This window comes from Podarcis vaucheri, assembly GCF_965113315.1.
Source record: "Podarcis vaucheri genome assembly, chromosome: 4".
In the NCBI taxonomy this organism is placed as follows: Eukaryota; Metazoa; Chordata; class Lepidosauria; order Squamata; family Lacertidae; genus Podarcis; species Podarcis vaucheri.
In genome coordinates, this window is record NC_138762.1 from 31,256,194 (window position 1) to 31,276,533 (window position 20,340).

General features: G+C 45.4%; 1 protein-coding gene across 3 annotated transcripts in view; it reads right to left on the bottom strand.

The window, feature by feature from the left end:
* SMAD9 (SMAD family member 9) overlaps positions 1 to 19,822 on the bottom strand; it is a 34,052-nt gene extending 14,230 nt beyond the window's left edge. For 2 of the 3 annotated variants that reach the window (XM_082221581.1, XM_082221579.1), the window contains exons 1-2: positions 19,578 to 19,693; positions 900 to 1,505 (exon numbers count right to left, since the gene is read on the bottom strand). In XM_082221581.1, coding sequence (XP_082077707.1) covers positions 900 to 1,311 — 412 coding nt within the window. In that variant the 5' untranslated portion in view covers positions 1,312 to 1,505; positions 19,578 to 19,693. The other variant, XM_082221580.1, reaches the window with a different exon arrangement.
* Between the last annotated feature and the right edge of the window lie 518 nt (positions 19,823 to 20,340).

Sequence of the window (20,340 nt, forward strand, 5' to 3'; positions counted from 1 at the left end):
AATTCATACTGACACAGCTTGTTTCACCTGATGGCTTTTAAAAAACCATGATGTTTGATTGCTACCACTGTCACAAAGTAGCCTTTAAGATTACCTCCAACCCATGTTTAGTCAGATTCATCACAAGATTTAACAAGGCTGTTTTTATCCTGAAGCAGCAGAACTTGGTTCCTGGTTAAAAACAGCAACATAGATTTCTCACGTAGAAAACTCATTCAGTTTTATTTCTTCATCAAGAAGTCTATATTTTCCTCCTATTCTTATGATTTCATAATGAAATTTCTTACAAAATATGAAACCCAATGCAGTGGTAGCCTTTGCATCAAAATTTATTTTTAGATTGGAGAGGGTACAATGCTCTGGGATCTACTATCCAAAACGTTTTCTCTGAAATCTCTCTGATAATCATAATTTGATCTTGGATCCCAAATTAGCACTTTTGTCACCTGAGAGCAACTTTAACTCTATGTTTCCATCTCCAACCCTAATCTCTTTTCTCTTAGCTGCTGCCACGATGGCAATAGCTGCCAAATGGGAAACAGGGGGAAATGTTACTTTGCCTTTGCAGTATGCACGTGTATGGGGAAAAGCAATTTCGGAATGCTTGACCCAACGCAGGAGAGTTGTTAATGGACAGGCGAAGAGAGACAAATTTTTAGGCAAGCGGTCTTTGTTCACGGGTCACATCCATAAGTCAGCCCAGTTGTTACAACGCATGTATCTCTCTGGAGATTAATCAATAAACTTTATCATGTATGTACCTTACTGTTACTTTTTGTAACAGACAACCCAATAATAGGCACTCCATGTGTTGTTTTTGTTTTTATGTTTATGGTATTACTGTTGAAACCCAATAAAACATACGTACTTTTTAAAATTTATTGGGATGATTTGCTTACCTGGGGTCTCCACACGTCGATAATGGTAAGGATTAATGCACACTTCTTTCTGCTTTGAGCCAAACGGGAACTCGCAACATTCCAGCGCTTTCAGTTCATGGTGAGACTGCAGGTCAGGCCAGCGCCACACTCTGCAGTAGATGACATGGGGCAGCCCTTTGCGATGAGACACTTGCAACCGCCCATCCAAAGACCGCGGGATTGTCACACACTTGCTGGGCTGCCCGGGGCAGCTGAGCGCCCTCTCCAGTTCCTCCATGGCTCCCTTCTTCTTCTTTAGCTTCTTCACCAAGGAGTCAACAGCCTTTTCCGCCCACTTCTCCTCTTCATCTCCTTGCTTCCAGCCCAGCAGTCTCTTCACAGCCGGGCTGGTGAAGGAGAACAAAGAACTGATTGAGGTGCTGGAGTGCATATGAATCGGAGATAATACGTATGATTGCAAAGCGAGACCCCAGATATGTAGCTTTCTTTTAAAAAAAGGGGGAAAAAAGAGGCCCAAATTTCGGCACTGGGGGGAAAGCTGCTTTCAAAATCAGGCTCGTCCACACATATCCTAGGCGGTGTTAGAGATATTTCATCGCATGTGTCTTCCAGTATTGGACAATTCTGCAATAAAAGAACAGTGTTCTGTCAGACATAATACAGATCCTTTTTCATCTCTCTTTTTAAAAACTCACCTTCAAACAGAACCAATTTTGTCTGTTTGTTTTTCTGCTTTTTGTTCACTAGAGTAAAAAAAATAAAGACAGCATCTTTCTATATATCACAACCAGACACTTCAGCACCAGCAAAATTCAACAGGCACAGGATTACAGCCACTTTAAAATAAACTTTACTCACTATGTAAATTACTATAAACTGGGTATAGTTAATGTCTTTTCTCATAAAAACAAAAGCAGGGAGAGCCAAGAAAGGATCTTGAAACACTATAGTTCTGCCTGTGAAGTTGCTAACCTAGTAGTACCACATCTTTAGATATCTAAAAGCCCACTGGACTGAATCCAACCAATCCATTTTATTTCCACAAGGACTTCCATTTCTGCAATGGAACTTCTCCCTCTCCTCTCCAGATCTACTCCCGAGTATTACGATGCAATACATGCAACAGAGAATAAATGTGTAAAAAATTGGCACTGTTCTTATTATGGTGGAATGATAATTCCAAGGTTATATTAGTGTTAATCTGGGTCCTGCTGGACCTCACCCAGCAGTTATAATATTGTTATGGGTTGGCAGGGGGCAAGGACCCCCTAAAATTCCTGAGTGCCAGGTTGTTGGTTTGACCAATGGATTTAGCAAGGCCTAAGAGATAAGTCAAGCCAGCTTCCTCAGGAGATTGGCTGAGAGGGGCCAGCAAGGAACAAAAACACATGATCGCAGTCATTGCCCTGACAAAAGGTGGGGCTTTCGGTCTCAGACAAGAAGGGGGGTGGAGTCCCTCCCCCAACTGTGTGATAACTAGCACAGATTTCTGATGACTTGTCGACACAACAGTTAAAAAAGAGTTAGAGGGAATCTATACTATTTCTCTTAGGAACTGCTAAAGCTGAAGGAGCACTTCATTCTTAAAATTTAACTTTGTGTTCTTGGCGCTGTTCTTATTTCAGTGCGAGCCATTCTTAGTAGATGGCCTTTGGAGGAAGATCTCATGGAGGCACTAGTACTTTTATCAGCCTTGCCAATTTACAATGGGCAAGAAGAGGCCTGCGGGCTGGGAGAAAAAAGACTCTGATGATGACATGACAACTTGATCGAGAAGAAGAATAAAAATTCTGTACTGCTCCGTATGAATAGTAGACGTACGCTGGTGACATGCCCTTGACAGGGAGCATGCAGACAGACTTAGATAATTTTAGACTCTGGACTAAATGGCATTATTGTGGCCTCCCTCTTTAGATGGCAATTCAAAATGTGGTAGGGCAGCCTTGATGCATTTAGGGGGCCTTCTGCTCATTCTGCTGAGCAGGCCCTGGACAGCAGATCCAAAGTCCTGCCCCAATGGCACAGTTTAAATAAGTGGGCCAAAGACATTTCCAAAGACCTAAAGCCCAAAAGCGTTACAAAGGTCAGCTGGCAGTGACTTCAAAGCCCCATGGCCACTATGGAGAAAGCTTCTTCCTCATGCCCACTAGTTTCACTGATCTCACAGGTGGACAAATGAGAAGGTATTCCACTGTTGATTTTAATATGCAGGCAAGAGGGGTACAGGTGCAGTAGGTTCTTTGAGTAACTTGGACCCAAGCGGTTTAAAGGCTTTAAAATGTTACGAGCCACCACTTCAAATCGGTAGAGCATGAGACTCTTAATTTCAGGGTTGTGAGTCTCAGCCCCATGTTGGGCAAAAGATTCCTGCATTGCAGAGGGCTGGACTGGATGGCCCTTGTGGTCCCTTCCAACTCTATGATTCCATGAAATTGGGAATGAAAGCAGAGTGGGGAACCAATGTGGCTGGTACAACAATGGTGTCACAAGATGCAACCACCTAACTGCCCCATCAGGACTTGGTGGGCTGCATCTCAAACCAGCTGAAGCTTTTGAACGGGCTTTAAGATGCATATAACGCATTGCAGCCGTCAAAGCTTAGTGTGACAAGCACACAGATTATTGTGCCATCTCTGAAAGCAAGACTCCAAATTCCTGGAGCTGCGATCTGCCTGCATTTCTGTGTTTGCTTGTATAAATCTACTCCTCTCACTGTAGGAACATGAACATGTCTTCATTCCACCGAAATATTCCTTCACACACAATTATTTATTTATCTGTTCGAGAAAACGCATATCCTTCCATTCTGCAGTTGAAAAAGATTTAAGAAAAAATTACAGCGCTCAGGGAAGATTATATCGTTTGAAAGCAAAACAATGTTTCATAAAAAACAAATTACGCAGCAGCAAAAGGCCAACTGGAACCAATTAAAAACCAAGTTGAGCTTCAGGCTATTAAAAACCTAACCAAGCAAATTAAAAGCTTGTCTTGATTCCTTTCTTTCAAAACAGTTCTGACCAGGAGGCAGAACATAGGCTATGCCAGCTAGGGGAACATCTGGAGGGCCATAGGTTCTTCACACCTGCCTTCAGGAGTGGGAAAGATGGGTTTGGGAGGAGGCAGTTCTCTGGTAGATATTTAAGTCACACATCTTAACAGTTCAGACAGGACAATTTGGTGCTAGGAAGTCCACCCGTCAGCCTCACTTCTTTATTTCACTCACACTCCAAAAATGTTGTGATGGAAGAAGGAGGTGCTGTGCTATTAACTGGGCAGAGCTAAAGAGCAAACCAATGGTGCAAAAAGGAGAGTAACAAATCTGTCTGTCTATCTGTATGAACTTGAGGGACTGGGGAGACTTAGGCTGCCATACTAGACACAGGTACCTGGGAGTGTTCCACTCACCTCAGTGAAGCCCAAGTCCAACCAAAACACATGCCTGCCATTTTACTGTTAGAATTCTTATCTGTTTCCTGATTAAGTTAATGTAGCTTTATAGCCAGGCAATAACCAGATCTTAAAACTAACATTTTGGAGTGCTTGTGGTTCCCCCACCTCTGCTTCCCATTTTAAACAACGCTTTAAATAAACATTGTTATCTCTTTCGGTCAGATTAAATAAGTTACCTGTGACATCAGCATGACTCCGCAATGCTGTTACTGCTGGTGGGAGATAAGACTAGGACATAGGCATTTATACAAAAATAATTATATTTTAAAAATAGGCAGGCTTGCTGTTTGATGCAAATGAAAGGGAGTGATTTTTACTAATTACCTAAAACAAAAAACCGGCAGTGGTCACTTTTAAAATCCCAGGCCCATCTAAGCATGAACAGAATTAAGAGTCTCTCAGAAATGACGGTAGTGATATCAATAGACATTTTTCAAAGCCATGCCACTGGCAGTGAGAGAGTCAGTGTAGTTTATTGTTGTTTTGATATGAGAATCCCATGTATAAATCTCTTCTTGGCTATGACATTCCCTAGAAAGGTTCAGGAAGTCTCTCGGGGCCTATCTTTACCTCACAGGGTTACTGCAAGGATAAAATAAGATTCCTCATATAAGATCACTGTTGGGATCAAACTGTGATGATAAATAATAAAAATGGAAACACTTTGTGGTACAGCCACAGTCTTGGGAAGATTCTAGCATCAGGTTTTTTAAAGCGCATAATACAAAATGTTGCTCAGCAGCCTAGCCTAAGCATTCCTCTGGATTTGCTGCTCCGTTTTAAAAGGCATAGCCCTCCTTTCTGCTTGGGTGATGCAAAGACATATACTCATCAAGCATAATGCATAATTTCAGGGCTGGAATTACACTGAAGGCCACCAAAGGCAGTCACCAACACTGATCCTCCACACCTTGGGGGGGGGGGGACTTAGCCAAGTGGCCGTTATCATATTCTAGGATACAGTGTGCCACAGTGAGTCAGCACGAAGGAGCAAGATACACCATCTGCATAATAGCACCAGTGGGAAATAAATGACAGCAACAAGATATTAGATAGTTCGAGCAGTACTCGATACTGACGTGCTTTCAGAGATTATTTTCTCACACAGATGATGTAAGTCCCTGGAAGAACAAACAGTTTTGCCTTGCTGTTCCTTTGAACTTAACAGAGGTGACATGACCCTGCAATCTGCAGGAACACGTAAGGCGCATACGAGTTGTACAATGCAAAAGAAATCTTGAGGTCCATAGTTGTGAAGTCATATCCTTGAAAGCAGTGGTTCTCAAACGTTTTTCCTCTGGACTGCCTTGGTGCATTGGGACAACCTTTCACAACTTTCAGGAAGCAGGCCATACACACTGAAAAAGCTATGTTGGATTCCAGTGCGGTGCATCTGTCCAGTGACATAAATGCTGCACCAAAAAGGCATTGAATAGAATAGTATTGTTACAGGCTCCAGGAGCTTATCCAGGGTTCAGTTTCCTTGGAATGAGAGACAGTGCAGACTGTGGTGTCTATATGGTTTATTTACACATATGTACAACCTGAGCCTACGATAGAGGGGCTCAAAGCATTTACACCCAAAAAGTTCTTGCTTCTCCCATACAGTGGTACCTCGAGTTACAAAGGCCTCAGGTTACAAACACTTCAGGTTACAAACTCCACTAACTTGGAAGAGTTACCTCGAGTTGAGAACTTTGCCCCAGGATGAGAATGGAAATCGTGTGCCGGCAGCGCAGTGGCAGCAAGAGGCACCATTAGCGAAAGCACGCCTCTAGTTAAGAACAGTTTCAGGTTAGGAACAGACCTCCGGAACAAATTAAGTTCGTCACTAGAGCTTCCACTGTATTCACAGCCTTGGAATAAAGGAGAAATCAAGCATGGGTCTGCCTCTCTGGTTGCTGCCTGCTTCTTGCCCAACTCACACACACTCTGGCTTTTGTTTTTCTCACTACCAGTCAGGTGAGGGAGGGGCCCACCTATTTGCTATTTGCCCTCTGGCACAGTGCTACTTATTTTGTCATACTAAGATGGTCCTGGAAGTGAGAGCTGGACCATAAAGAAGGCTGATCGCCGAAGAATTGATGCTTTTGAATTATGGTGCTGGAGGAGACTCTTGAGAGTCCCATGGACTGCAAGAAGATCAAACCTATCCATTCTGAAGGAAATCAGCCCTGAGTGCTCACTGGAAGGACAGATCGTGAAAATGAGGCTCCAATACTTTGGCCACCTCATGAGAAGAGAAGACTCCCTGGAAAAGACCCTGATGTTGGGAAAGATGGAGGGCACAAGGAGAAGGGGACGACAGAGGACGAGATGGTTGGACAGTGTTCTCGAAGCTACAAACATGAGTCTGACCAAACTGCGGGAGGCAGTGGAAGACAGGAGTGCCTGGCGTGTTCTGGTCCATGGGGTCACGAAGAGTCGGACACGACTAAACGACTAAGCAACAAGATGGTCCTTAGGACTATTAACTCACACACAGAAGCATGGAATCCTCCATTCGATTTTGAACCATGCTGGATCCAGGACTCACAAGTTAGAAGGGACTCAGGCAACACACTGACTACCCCTCACCAAACTCACAACAGTATAGAATAATGGGCTGGGACTAGTATCTTTGTAGTTCTTGAGCTGAACAAAATTGCAGTCCATTAGATTCTAGCAGCAGAACTGAAACAGTGGGCTTTTTTTCTTATTATCTACCCATATATATCTGTCTAGACAGGCCTCTCTCGAGTCTGTGGATTGATTTGGCACTTTCGGTGACATTGAGACCAGTGACATCATCCAGCAGCCTTTTTCTATCTTGGTATTAAAAGTCTCACTTGTTGTACAGCCATACAGATAGAATGGAAAAAAATAAAACATTACTAGCCCTGTAAAACACCCATTAGCTCACTCATAAAGAAGAGAACACCCTGTGTCTTTAAAAAAAATAAAAATCAAAGTTTCAGAATCTCCACACACACACACACACACACACACACACACACTCCAACAAGTACCCCACTTATACACTTGTGTATTTATTTAAAGCATTTTCACTCCACTTTTCAGCCAAAAAACAACAACTAAACAGCTCCTGGAGGAGCTTACGCATATCAGTAATAAGTCACCTCCTGTTCTCAGGCTTACAACCTGAAATACAGGACACAAAAGGAAAAGGGATGGGAAGGGAGAACGGGGGGGGGGGGGAGCAGTGGCAATGCATTCATCATCCTTGTACACTTTGCTACCCAGGATAATACCTAATGACTCCCTATCCACCCTGCATGGTTCCATCGCACATTTTCTTTGTTGTAAATGCTGACATTGTGCACCCACATTTCTCAGGGGCACAACAAAACTCCACAGGTAAACCACTGGTTTCACAACACAAGGAGTTTGCAATTATAATTGCAAGCAGACAAACTGGACAGTAGTGCCTATCCCAAAACAGTCTCTAAACCCAAACAGAAAGCACCCCTACAGCCCCACAAGACTGCTTCTATGAGACAGCACCAAAAACTTACACCTACTTTTTCTCCCTCTTGCCAAATTCTGACTAATCTTTTAGATCTCCTGGCACAAGCATTCTCAGGCAGAGAACAAGCCCCACACCTTCATCTAAAAACATTGGTGTGCCCTCAGTTCCTCATTCTTGGGTTAGCTCATGATCATCTTAGTGATCCATCAATAGTCACTGCAAAAGATCAAGCCATACCAAGGCTAGTGAGTGTTTACTCGGACAAAACAGTATTCCTATAATACTTTGGTTTTTACATTTGCAGAGGTATTTTCAGAACATAGCATTGTGGTGCCCACAAATATTTTTGTTAATAGCTATTTGAGCATGTTTTAGTTGGCATCCGTCTCACAGTCTGTGATTGTCACGCTGTTTTTCTCCCAACAACAATTCCTGTCTGCTTGAACTGCTAGAAAACAAGTGACTTGACACAGTCCAGAGCATGCGGAGATTCTCCTTTGGGCCAAGCAAAGCTGGCAGTCTTTCTGGCAACTTCTACCTCTTGAAACAGCTCTCCTTACATACATCTATTTATAAATTTGTAAAATAATAGGAGAAATGGTTGTTTCAGGTTGCAGAGCGTGAGAAAGAGGCAATTTAAGCCAGGAACAGGGAGACTGTGACTCTCAGTGTTGGGACTCCTCTCAGTGTTGGGACTCCATGTCCCATCATCCCTGACCACTGGTCCCACTGGCTGGGGATGTAGGGAGTTGGAGTCTACCCACACTGTAAGCTCTACAGAAAGTGAAGGGACAGGAAGATAAGAGTGCTGAGTAGGCAGGGGCCAGAGGGTCAAAGGGAAGAGGATGAGCTGGACAGATTACACCTGAAGTCACTTAGAGCCCAGCAACAGAAGTTCTGAAGACAGTTCCTGGAGCAAGGTTTCTAAACTGCAGAGGCTACTCCATTAGAGCACATGAAGCACTCCCCCACTAACCTCATTCTTCCCTCAGCTAACCCCCAGCCTGCTTCTTTCTTACTTAGAGCCAGTCCAAGTACTAATCCTGTCTATCTGCTCCCTCCTCCTTAATCTCACTGCAGCTCTTGTAGAACTCAGCAGGAAGGGGGACAAAACAAGAATTAGTTGGCTTTGCCTGCAATTGACTCTGGCGCCACCTTCTGTTGGCCTCCATGCCTTCCGCACAACCAGTCCACTGCATCTAATAACAGAGGAGCAGAAAGAATCCTAAGTGATGTCCAAATCTCAAAAATCCTGTTAAGTCTATGAAGTTGGCTAAGGCCTTAGGTGCAATCTTCCAGCCTTATATGTAGAAACGCAAGTGACTTCAATAGAAGCTAGAAGCAGCTGCAGGGAAGACTAGACCAAGCAAGTTTTTTTTTTTTTGGGGGGGGGGTTAAGTTGAAAAGGATTGTGCCGCATATCATTAAGCAAAGTTGGTGTATATATGCAATGTGAGGCCACAGTAACATGGAACTACTCCGTGCCTTTCTGGATCTTGGCAGCTATTGGGTCTTCCGCACCACAGAGAGAAATTTTCCAATGCAAATGGAACTACTGGAAAATGCTGCCTTTGCCCACAATATATGACACAGAGAAATAGGAATTATTTATTTCTAGCCAGTACTGCATTGCATCAGACCAGCCGTAATGTGGCACCTTAATATCACACAAGATGGAGATGATCACGGTGAAAGACATCACTCCACATGTTTTTGTAAGCAATATCTGTCCACCGGGCAGCAACAGGGTCACTGTGCCATTGAAATGGCAGCATTTTTGAGGGAGAGGCCATGTATGTTTCTGGTAGCTCTCGTGTTCACTGGCAAGGCCCACCTGTGCAGCTTAAAATGATGCATGGCATGTCGTTTCCAGTTAAGGACCACGAGGCTTTCAGCTGGGAGACGACATACACTATGAAATCCAGCAAGAAAATAATGTCCTGTGCATAATTTATAGCTAAAGAAAAGCGTTGCAGATCTTCGCATCTGAAAAGAAGCTGTACGCAACTGTTATTTCCTTCCCTTTTCCCAATATAAGGTTTTGCCTGCTCAGATGTTTAGTTCTGGGCTACTAATGTTCTTTGCAATAAGTGCAAGTGGTCAAAATTGCAAATGGACAAATTTCAAAAGCAGCTACAGAGCGGATTCAAACAAAGTTCCTGTACAAAGAGGCATTAAAGAATGAATATTGGTGATGTCTTGACAACTGAATATTTAAAAGAAGAGGGGGGAATATATGACAGGCAAAAAAGTTACCGTATTTTTCGCTCTATAACACGCAGATTTTTTCTCCTAAAAAGGAAGGGGAAATGTCTGTGCGTGTTATGCAGCGAATGTGTGGTCCCTGGAGCCGAAAAATGAGGCAAAAATCAAACCGCGCTTCAGGGAGAAGGGAACTCCGTGAGAGAGGAAGCTGTTGCTTTCCTGCATTCTGCCTCAGGGTCTTACTGCCCACCCGCTTCTGTTTCCTTGCTGTGTTTGCTCAAACGGAACAAAGAGCAGGGGAAGCCCCTCCCCTCCAGGCAAGAAGAGAGGAAAGCAGAGCGTCCGTCCTTCTATCCTCTCCCTGCTCCGGAGGAACAATGTTTGTGAAGGGAAGAGAGATTACAGGTTCGGCTTAAAATTCTGATTTGACTTCCTGCTTTTTGTTTTTGGAGACACACAGCATTCAAATATGCTTTCTTCCATTTAAAGAGGGAGAGAGAGAGAGAGAGCACACGCTGGCTGGCTTGTGTGGGTGGGGGGAAACTTTTGCCTTCCTTTCCTCAGGTTATAGCCCTCTCCTGCATTCTTAGCCTTCTGTGTTTTTCCTTCCCTCCCCACTTAAAATGTGGCCTACAAAGCATGGATCCACATGGATCCTCAGGATCTTTGCATTGGGTCACCCCAAATTCACCATCAGAGCACACAGCATGTCCATGGCTACAGCCTGCCCCCCCCCAAAATCACGCACCCACTGTTGCCTGGGGCTGCAATGGTGCAAAAACGTGGTTACAAAGCATGGATCCACATGGATCCTCAGGATCTTTGCATTGGGTCAGCCAAAATTCCCCATCAGAGCACATAGCATGTCCATGACTACAGCCTGTCCCCCCCAAAAAAAATCACGCACCCACTGTTGCCTGGGACTGCAATGGTGCAAATACGTGGTTACAAAGCATGGATCCACATGGATCCTCAGGATTTTTGCATTGGGTCACCCCAAATTCACCATCAGATCACATGTCTGTGGCCACAGCATGAAGCACAAAAATGATACGTCCACTGTTTCATTCAGAATATTTTTTCCCTTGTTTTCCTCCTCTAAAAACGATGTGCGTGTTATGGTCAGGTGCGTGTTATAGAGCGAAAAATACGGTACTTTAGTAAATTTCATGAGAAAAATTGCTAAGGTTTCTCTGTCAAGCCTAGCAGCACAAATGTATTTTGGAACAATCCACAGATAAGTTTTGGTTTTTTAAAAGTGCTATGATGTGATTTTGTGCAAGTCCTGAGCATTTCAACATGCCATTTTCAATGTAATGGCATGCTATAATTCCAAACAAACTCAAGCTTACCCACCAGAACTGAGCAGCGTGCAACTGCAGGCACATTTTTACTTCTTCACAGTAAACCACAGTTTGAAACTATGGCTTACTGTGACGTATGAACCAATGAGAGATGGGGCTCAAAGTCTCCTGTGACACCTAAATAATGCATCTGTTTATAAATACAGTGTAGTTGTCCGTGGGTCTCCTCCATCAAAGTAGTATAGAATACATACTCAGAATGAGCTGGAGGGAAAGCTAAAAATAACAGGAATGCAAAGAACCACCTTGATAGCTCAATGCAAAATACCATACGGAATCTAGCATTTGCCTACATTAACATTAACAATCGTTTTCATATCAAAATGACAGGACAGTTTTTGGCACGAGAGAACAAACCCATAACCCTTCAATAAAATTTTCACCAACCAGATGACCGCCAATGTTTTGGACTAGAACACCTATTAACACCTTCCTGACTCCTTTTCTTGAACATCTGGCCTGTGGTATGTTCTAAGTCAGCCTTTCTCAAACCTGGGTCCCCAGCTGTTTATTGGAGTACAACTCCCATCCACCCTGACCACTGGTCCTGGTAGGTAGGGATGATGGGAGTTGTAGTCCAACAACATTTGGAGCCCCAAGTTTGAGAAAGGCTGTCCTAAATAGTTAAGGCACTTGTCTACTCTCTTTCCTTTTCATTGCAGTCCTCACTCTATAGTTGTTGCTGCTGTTGTTTTTTTACTTAACTCTAACCCTAATCAATGCACAAACCAAGTGAAAGGTCTGAAACACAAATGCTATTTCTGTTGCTCAATATAACTATTTATCCCAGCACATTATTGCTTATTAGCATGTAGCTGGATGGTATCTAAAAAGGAGAAAAAAGAAGCTCCCAGCTTACACTAAAACAATTAATTTTATTTCATCTTCTTGTCATTCTATCTCAAATGTAATTAATATAAGCAACATCTTCTTGCAGGGCATCGGTTCAAGTTTAACCCTCTGCATTATTTAACTGGGATTCAAAAACCCTGGAACCAGGTACTAATATAAGTACACAGTTGCAAATATGAATAATGTGCAATGTTACTCCTATATCTCAGTATTGGGGCTTCCTGTTTCCTGAATGGAGAACCGGGTTATCCTTATGTAAGCGCCATCAGAATAAATGACAAAGAGTGACATGGAAAGATGTTTCCAAATCAGGATTGGTATACACAACAAACTTCCCCTCCCTGCTGGACAGGCGCCTGTGCTGTCACATCCACCTGCGTTGGCAATCTGCTTGGGTGCGGAGGCTGAATTAAAGCTCCCCATCAAGAGAGGTGGAAAAACAGGTGATTGATGCTGCCAGAGTTTAGTGGGCAATGAGGAGGAGAAAGGAAACCTTCACCTCTGTTTTTAACTAACAGCTGTTTATAATTATGCCTGAACCCAGACAAAATGTTGCTAGTCTTTAGGGTGCTTTATTAAAAGAGGCTATCCTCAAGCCATGGTTTATGAAGTTGGCTTGTTTCCCTAAACCAGAGTTAGCCAACAACATAGCACTCCCCAAGGCTTGTGAACTACAACTCCTGTAATCCCCGACTATTATTGCCCATGCTGGCTGTGAATTGTAGTCCGTAACATCTAGAAGGGCACCAGGTTGACAACCTCTGCCCTACACCATAGCCATTTTGAGACATTGTACAGTGGTACCTTGGTTTAAGAACAGCTTAGTTTATGAACAACTTAGATTAAGAACACTGCAAACCCAGAAGTAGGTGTTTTGGTTTGTGAACTTTGCCTTGGAAGCAGAACATGTTTCACTTCCTGTCGAGTGTGTTCCATTTGTAAATTGAGTCCCCCGCTGCTATGGGAAAGCATATCTGGTTTAAGAACATTTTGGTTTAACAACGGACTTCCGGAACGGATTAAGTTCGTAAACCAAGGTATCACTGTATGTATATGTGACAAATAAATAATAGCAATACAGGGGTGCCCCGCAAGACGAATGCCTCGGAAGACGAAAAACTCGCAAGACGAAAGGGTTTTGCGGTTTTTGAGGTGCTTCGTAAGACGAATTTCCCTATGGGCTTGCTTCACAAGACGAAACATCTTGCGAGTTTGTTTCCTTTTGAAGCGGGAACTGGGCTAGCAGGGAGCGAGCGAGGGAGCGACCTACCTTTTCCAGAGGGATCCTCTTCTGGAGAGGGCACAGAGGAGGCAGGCGGGCTGGGATCCAGCCTCTGCCTCTCTCTCTTCCCCCCCCCCTCCCCAGGTGGCTGCTCCATTTTGCCCTAACTGCACGAAGGCAAGAGGAGGCGGGACAAAGGAGGAGGCATCCACTGCGCTTGGGCCGCCGCGAAGGCGCCTTTGCGGGGGTGGGAAGAAGCCGGGAGCAGCTGCCGAGACTGTGGGGAGCCCGGCAGCGTGGCGCAAGGTAACGGGGGGAGCAAGGGAGAGTCCGCGCCAGGCGCTTCGTGCGTCCGCCCTCGGTTCCTGGGCTCGAACTTCCTTTGGCACCTCGTGGAGAGAGAGGGAGAGGAGCGGGCTGGGGCTTTGATGTGGGACGCGGTTTGGCGGAGCGAAGACGCGGCAAGGCTTGGCGACAGAGGAAGGGGGGCTGTTTTCGTGGGGAGGTGGGAGGGGGTGTCTTTGCCTCTTCCCGGCAACAGATCCTCCAGGCTGGGGAAACTCCTCCTGCTGGGGAGCGACCCGCTTTGTGCTTTGCCCGCTATCCCATTATAATACAGTACCAGGGTGCATCCGTGCTTCGCAAGACGAAAAAATCCGCAAGACGAAGAAACTCGCAGAACGGATTAATTTTGTCTTGCGAGGCACCACTGCACATAATATTAAGCACAGCTTCAGGTTTACAGGCAGCAATAAGCTGTCAATGACTGAAATGGAAGCAAAGCTTCTGATCACTGCAACCATTCCAGAAGCTGGGAGGAGAAGCCAGAAGCCCAGGGTGCATGCATGCAACATTGAACCATACTTTAGAGTTGTGCCTGAATCAGACTATATTCAGATGCCACATTCCTCTTCCTCCAAAGCATGATTTGATCAGGCCAGAGCAACAAACCTAAGCACACCCTCCTCCTTTCATCTCTTCTACCACACATCCACTTCTCATGGAGCAAGCCAGTGACTGGATACTAACCCCAGATAGCAATCAAGGTGCAAATGAAGGACTGATAGCAGTGTCTAGCTCCCTTCCAGCCAAGGGCCAAGATGTCTTTGAGGAGGAGGTGGTCTGCCTGAACTGATTTAGCAAAGGGGGCTTTCCGTGAGATAGCAAGGAATCATTAATTTTAGGAACAAAAGGAAAGAGGTTGGGCTACCTTCGAGATACAGATAAGGAAAGAAACATCCCAGCCCCCTCTCGACTAGCAAACAAGACGGAAACTGTACTTTATTTTGTTAGCAAATTGTCCTTCCTGAGCCTTAGCAAACTTGTTTCAGTCATGCATTACAGTGGTGCCTCGCAAGACGAAATTAATCCGTTCCGCGAGTCTCTTCGTCTAGCGGGTTTTTTGTCTTGCGAAGCAACCCTATTAGCGACTTAGCGGATTAGCGCTATTAGCGGTTTAGCGGCTATTAAAGGCTTAGTGACTAAAAGGCTATTAGCGACTTAGAAAAAGGGGGGGGAGCGAAAAAAATCGCAAGACTTGCAAGACTTTTTCGTTTTGTGAAGCAAGCCAATAGGGAAATTCGTCTTGCGAAGCGCATCGAAAAACGGAAAACCCTTTCGTCTAGCAGGTTTTTCGTCTTGCGGGGCACCACTGTATATTTGGACATAAAAGCAGCGTGTAGTTAATAGTTAAGGCACTGGAATAAAAGGATCAAATTGGGAGACACTGAATCTCTGGGGACAATGGCATTTTTATATCTCTCCAAAATCAAAGCGAAGACTTCTGCAAGGAGCACAGCAAAGTCCTGGCAGCCAGTGGGGCATAAGTCATGACAATGTGTTGGACTGGGACGCGGGTGGCGCTGTGGGTAAAACTTCAGCGCCTAGGGCTTGCCGATCATATGGTCGGCGGTTCAAATCCCTGCGGCGGGGTGAGTTCCCGTCGTTCGGTCCCAGCTCCTGCCCACCTAGCAGTTCGAAAGCACCCCTAAGTGCAAGTAGATAAATAGGTACTGCTCCGGTGGGAAGGTAAACGGCGTTTCTGTGTGCTGCGCTGGTGCTGGCTCGCCAGAGCAGCTTTGTCACGCTGGCCACGTGACCCGGAAGTGTCTCCGGACAGCGCTGGCCCCCGGCCTCTTAAGTGAGATGGGCGCACAACCCTAGAGTCGGACACGACTGGCCCATACGGGCAGGGGTACCTTTACCTTTATGTGTTGGACTAGAGTTGTGGAGCCCCAGGTTCAAGTCTCTATACAGCCATGAAGCTCACTGGGCAATCATGGACCTAACTTAACAGGACAAAATGATGATAAGATACATGCTGCTTTGAGCACCTAGAACGGCAGGTTTTTTCCAATGTAATAAATAAGTTAGGTACAAACTGAGAATTATTTCAGACACAACTAAAAAGGGGCAGTGGAAGAGTGGGAGCCTGAACAAATTTCTTTATCTTGTATCTCTTTCCTAGTAAAGTAAGGACATATTCCTGCTGCAGGGAAATGCACAATGTATTTTGAATTAGGTAGGCAAGCGTGTGAAACAGGAAGTGCAAGTCTACCTTCCCTCTCCTCTGCTTATCATCATGTTTACTCCCAACTCAGATTTGGCTTAACACCTAACTCCCAGGTGTGCCCCAGTGCCAGTTCCTTCACCCAAGGAACACACCTCCACTTTCGGGGAGGTGTGAGAAAGACCAGGACCAGAGCAGCTGCATGTAATAAGAAATCATCCTGCCAGCGATGCAGAGCTTGGAAAAGCTCCATTCAGTTGAGTCATCAGCAGAGTAAGCGCATCCTTCTCCTGCCTTCCCTGAAGCTGAAACATCACATAATAAGAGAACTAACCACAGTGTGGTCCTCACCACACAACTTAGTCATGAACCGCAAGTTCGCAGTATGTTTCCACAGCTTTTCTCAGCATTACGTTGTCCCAGCTCAAGGCAAAAGTCTTTAAATATTGCATCTTTAAAGCTCACACCCCCATTTTGGCTTAAAAAGGGGAGAAGATTACCAGTGTTACCAATGAACAATCTATGGCCCACACTGCAGAACTGTCAGTACAACCAATGTAGTCTGTGTCCCAAAATAAAATATGATTGGATGCCCTGTTAATTGTTCAGTAATTCAAGAGGCGGGGATAATTTGCAGGCTGCTTTGAACCCCATGTAGCAATACAAGTAAGTCTCTTAGAGGAGTGACCAGTGTGGTGACCTCCAGATTTTACTGGACTCAAAGGCTGGTTGAGACTGATGGGAGACGTAGTCCAACGACTTCTAAAGGATATCAAATTGGGAACAATCCACTGGGAATCTACAATGAACTGTTTTCCACATGGGCTCCATTAAAATTAATGTGAGCTGTTCAAGAACATTGATTAGTACCCAACAATGACAAAAAAGTATATCTGAACCTTATCTCTAGTATTTGAAATCAAGTGTATTTTCCGCAGCCAATTAACCCACTGTTCTCTCGTATAACTTATGGAACAGAACAATGTTATATCCGCATTCTCAGAATTAGTCCCATTGTTTTCAATGGGGCTCATTCTCAGGAAACCGTGTGCAGGATTGCAGTGTAAGAAGACACAAGATACTAAAAAATTCAGTTGAAGGCATGTTCATTTTAAAGGTCAAACACAAATCAGCCCAACAGCAGCAGCTTTGGCAGCAGCTGAGGCAATTATCAAATCAGAAAGAAGAGCTCTGCGTGGGTGGACTATAAAAATAATCTGAATGGTGACCATTGTTCTACCCATTGCTCTGGGATATACTGCTCTTAAAATAATCTTACTGCAGTACCTTTAGATTGCATTGCAGAAGACAATAGCTGCTTATCCCTAAAGACTGCCTTTTAAAAGTATGTATTTACAGACTTCATTGTGACATCTCTCTCTCTTATCTGCAGTGTCCTTCCTGGGCAGTCACAAACCTGATTACATTCCAAGAAACCTGCATATCATTTCCAGACTATGAGAAAATCCATTCCCTGAGGACATGCTACCCCACCTTAGAATATGATTTTGCCCTTTAGAATATGAGCATTTGATTATGCATGTATTACTTCTCTATTCGTAGAAAGGGGGAAGTTATTAACTATGAAATGGAATGTTTAGCGCTGGGAACAAGCATGAAAACACTTAGTAACTACAAATTCGTCACTTCCACGCCTATCAGTAACAGGAATAAAGTTGGATATTTTTTTTAAAGCACCATGGCACCTGCAATTTACCTTCTCTCCAACTTCAGGACGATACCAATTTTGGGTTTCATCCATCAATGGCTACAAGTGGCTTATTCTTTGTAAGGCTTTGGCTTGTACATGACCATTTAATTTTCATAACTTTGGCCTGAAATATGCTTTAGATGGCAACAGATTCTAGGTGGGTAACCTTGTCAGGCTACGATGTAAGAACATTAAGAAGAACCTGCTGGATCGAGCCCATCTAGTCCAGCATCCTGTTCTCAGTGGCCAACCAGATGCCTGTCCGCAAACAGCATTTGAGCACAAGACCACTCTCTCCTACCCTGGTTTCCAGCATTACTGCCTCCCAGCTGTGTAGGCAAAGCACAGCCATCATGGCTAGACATCTTCCCTAGCGCTCTCTTTGTCCAATTCTCTTTTAAAGCCATCTAGGTTGGTGGCTGTCAGTCCCCTTTGGAAGTGAGTTCCATAGTTTTAACTATGCACTGTTGGACACACCTACCGGGGAATAAGTCCCAGTGAAGCTTACTTCTGAGTAGACATGCATAAGATCATACTGCAAATCTTAACCTCAAACTGGGGCCAAGCAGGTTCGAAGTATTATGCTTATGGCACAATTCCATTTTTAAAGAGCCACTTTTATTTTGATGATGATGATGATGTGGGTAGTCTTTAAAGTGCTCCTTTATTTCTGATGATGAGACTGTGCGGATACATTTCCTTAAACAAATTGTATCCATAACATAAATTAAAATATTATTTTTATTATTAAAAACACGTAAGAAGTTAAAAAATGAACACTTTTGATTCGCTAAGGAGAGAAAGGAATCAAAATAAAAGAGATTGAGGAAGGCTTGACAGCGTTTAACCAGCCGTGAAAACGTTTCGCCTGGCGACCCTCCTTCCCATCACAATGGCGGCGTCAGTTTGTCTCCTGTCTCTCCTCCCAAAACCGCCTTTTCGCTGCCTTCTGCAAGGACCTCACGTTGTAAACTTAAAAAAGTAGCGAAGTGGGGAGGGAGGGAGCGAGCGGGAGGGGAAGATAAAACAGAATTATTCCGGCGGAGAGAGAGAGAGATTCGTCCTTAGCGCATTCCCTTTACTGGCACAAAGAGTGTGATCTTCTACAACGATGCCAACAAGGAGCAGTGGCAGCAGGTTAATAATAGACGAGGGCGATGTCACCGCGCGGTCAGTTTACACTACACTGTTTTGTTGGTGATTCCGGTTCCAGAGCAAAGCGATCGCGACGGCTTCGCGCGCCCTTCTGTTGATAGCGGGGGTTACCCCGGGGAACGCCCGGCAGACCGGCTCCCGCTGCGACATACTCTCGTGTAGGTGCGCGCAGGGTTGCAGCCCGCCACGGAAGAGAGCAGGCTAGCCATGCGTGCCGATCCCAGGCATGTCTACTCAGAAGTAAGGGCCACCGAGGATTACTCCCAATAAAGCGGGCACAGGACGGCAGCCTAAGCATCTCTCCATGTATTTTATGCATGCATTATAGGCACGAGATAGACGAGTCTCGTCCAGCATGGTCAAATGAGAGGTACTGTGTGTGTGTTCTCGCGCGCGCGCGCATACACACATACACGCATCATGGCAAGTCCCCTCGAGGGGCTGGTTCAGGGCTTAGCACCTTCTGCTGAGCCGAGGTTAGGCAGGATGCAGCTCCCGCCTCCAATGAAATGAAGTGCAATGCAATGCAAAAAAGAAACATGAAAAGCTTGCAAGCAGCAGCTCATCTGAGGGAGGCTGCAGACATCAAAAAGTCGGGAGAACAGAGATCAGACGAAGAGCCAAAAAAAGAAAGGGAAGGAAATAAAAAAAAAGAAAACCCCGGGCGGGGGTGGGGAGAAAGTCTGCGGGTGGCGATGCCAACTCCAGCCAGTTTTGTGTTTCTGGCAGAGCAGGGGAAGGAAAGCCTAAGTTTCTTACCTGCCCGTGGGGCGAGCGCCTCTCCTTTTCTCCCTAGCCCGCCGTCTCCCTGCTGGCGGCTGCTGGTGCCCTAACTTCTCTGGAGCGAGTTGCTCTCGCTTAAAAGAAAAAAAAAACACCTCCAAGAGTACTCACCATGCAAAGGGACCCGGCGGCAGTAACCCGGCGGCGGCAGGGGCCAGCGCGAAAGCAGCAGCAGCAGCGAGCGAGCGAGCAGGCAGCCTCCGCCGGCGTCAGTCAGGCGGGAGCCTCGCAGCTTGTATTAGTGCGCCGACCTGGAACCCGGCCAGGAATCCCTTCTCTCTCTCTCTCTGGCTGGCTGCTGGCGGAGTCTGGCTGGCCCGCGAAGGCGGGAGAAGGGACGGGGGGGAGGGGAAGGGAGGGGTGGCAGCGCGAGGAGGGAGGAGGCAGGTCCTCTTGGCTGCTTGGCTGACCCTGAGGAGCAAAGCGAGTGCTTTCGCTTTTGTTTGGGTGGCCCCTGCCTCTGCCCAGGCGCCCCCCACCTCCTGTGCCATGCAGTCGCTAACCCTAAAGTCCTTCCCGGCCCTACCATTAGGCATAGAGTGGGGCTGCCGTCTCAGGCAACTGGGTTTGGGCAACTGAAAGGACTGGAAGTTATTATACAGTATACATGAGGCATGCAGTCCAGTCCCCTGCAATGCAGGAATCTCATCTACACAGGTAGCTATCCAAGCTGTGCTTAGAAATCTCCAAGGAAGAAGAGTCCGCAAACTCCCGAGAGAGACTGTCCCGCTGTTGAAGA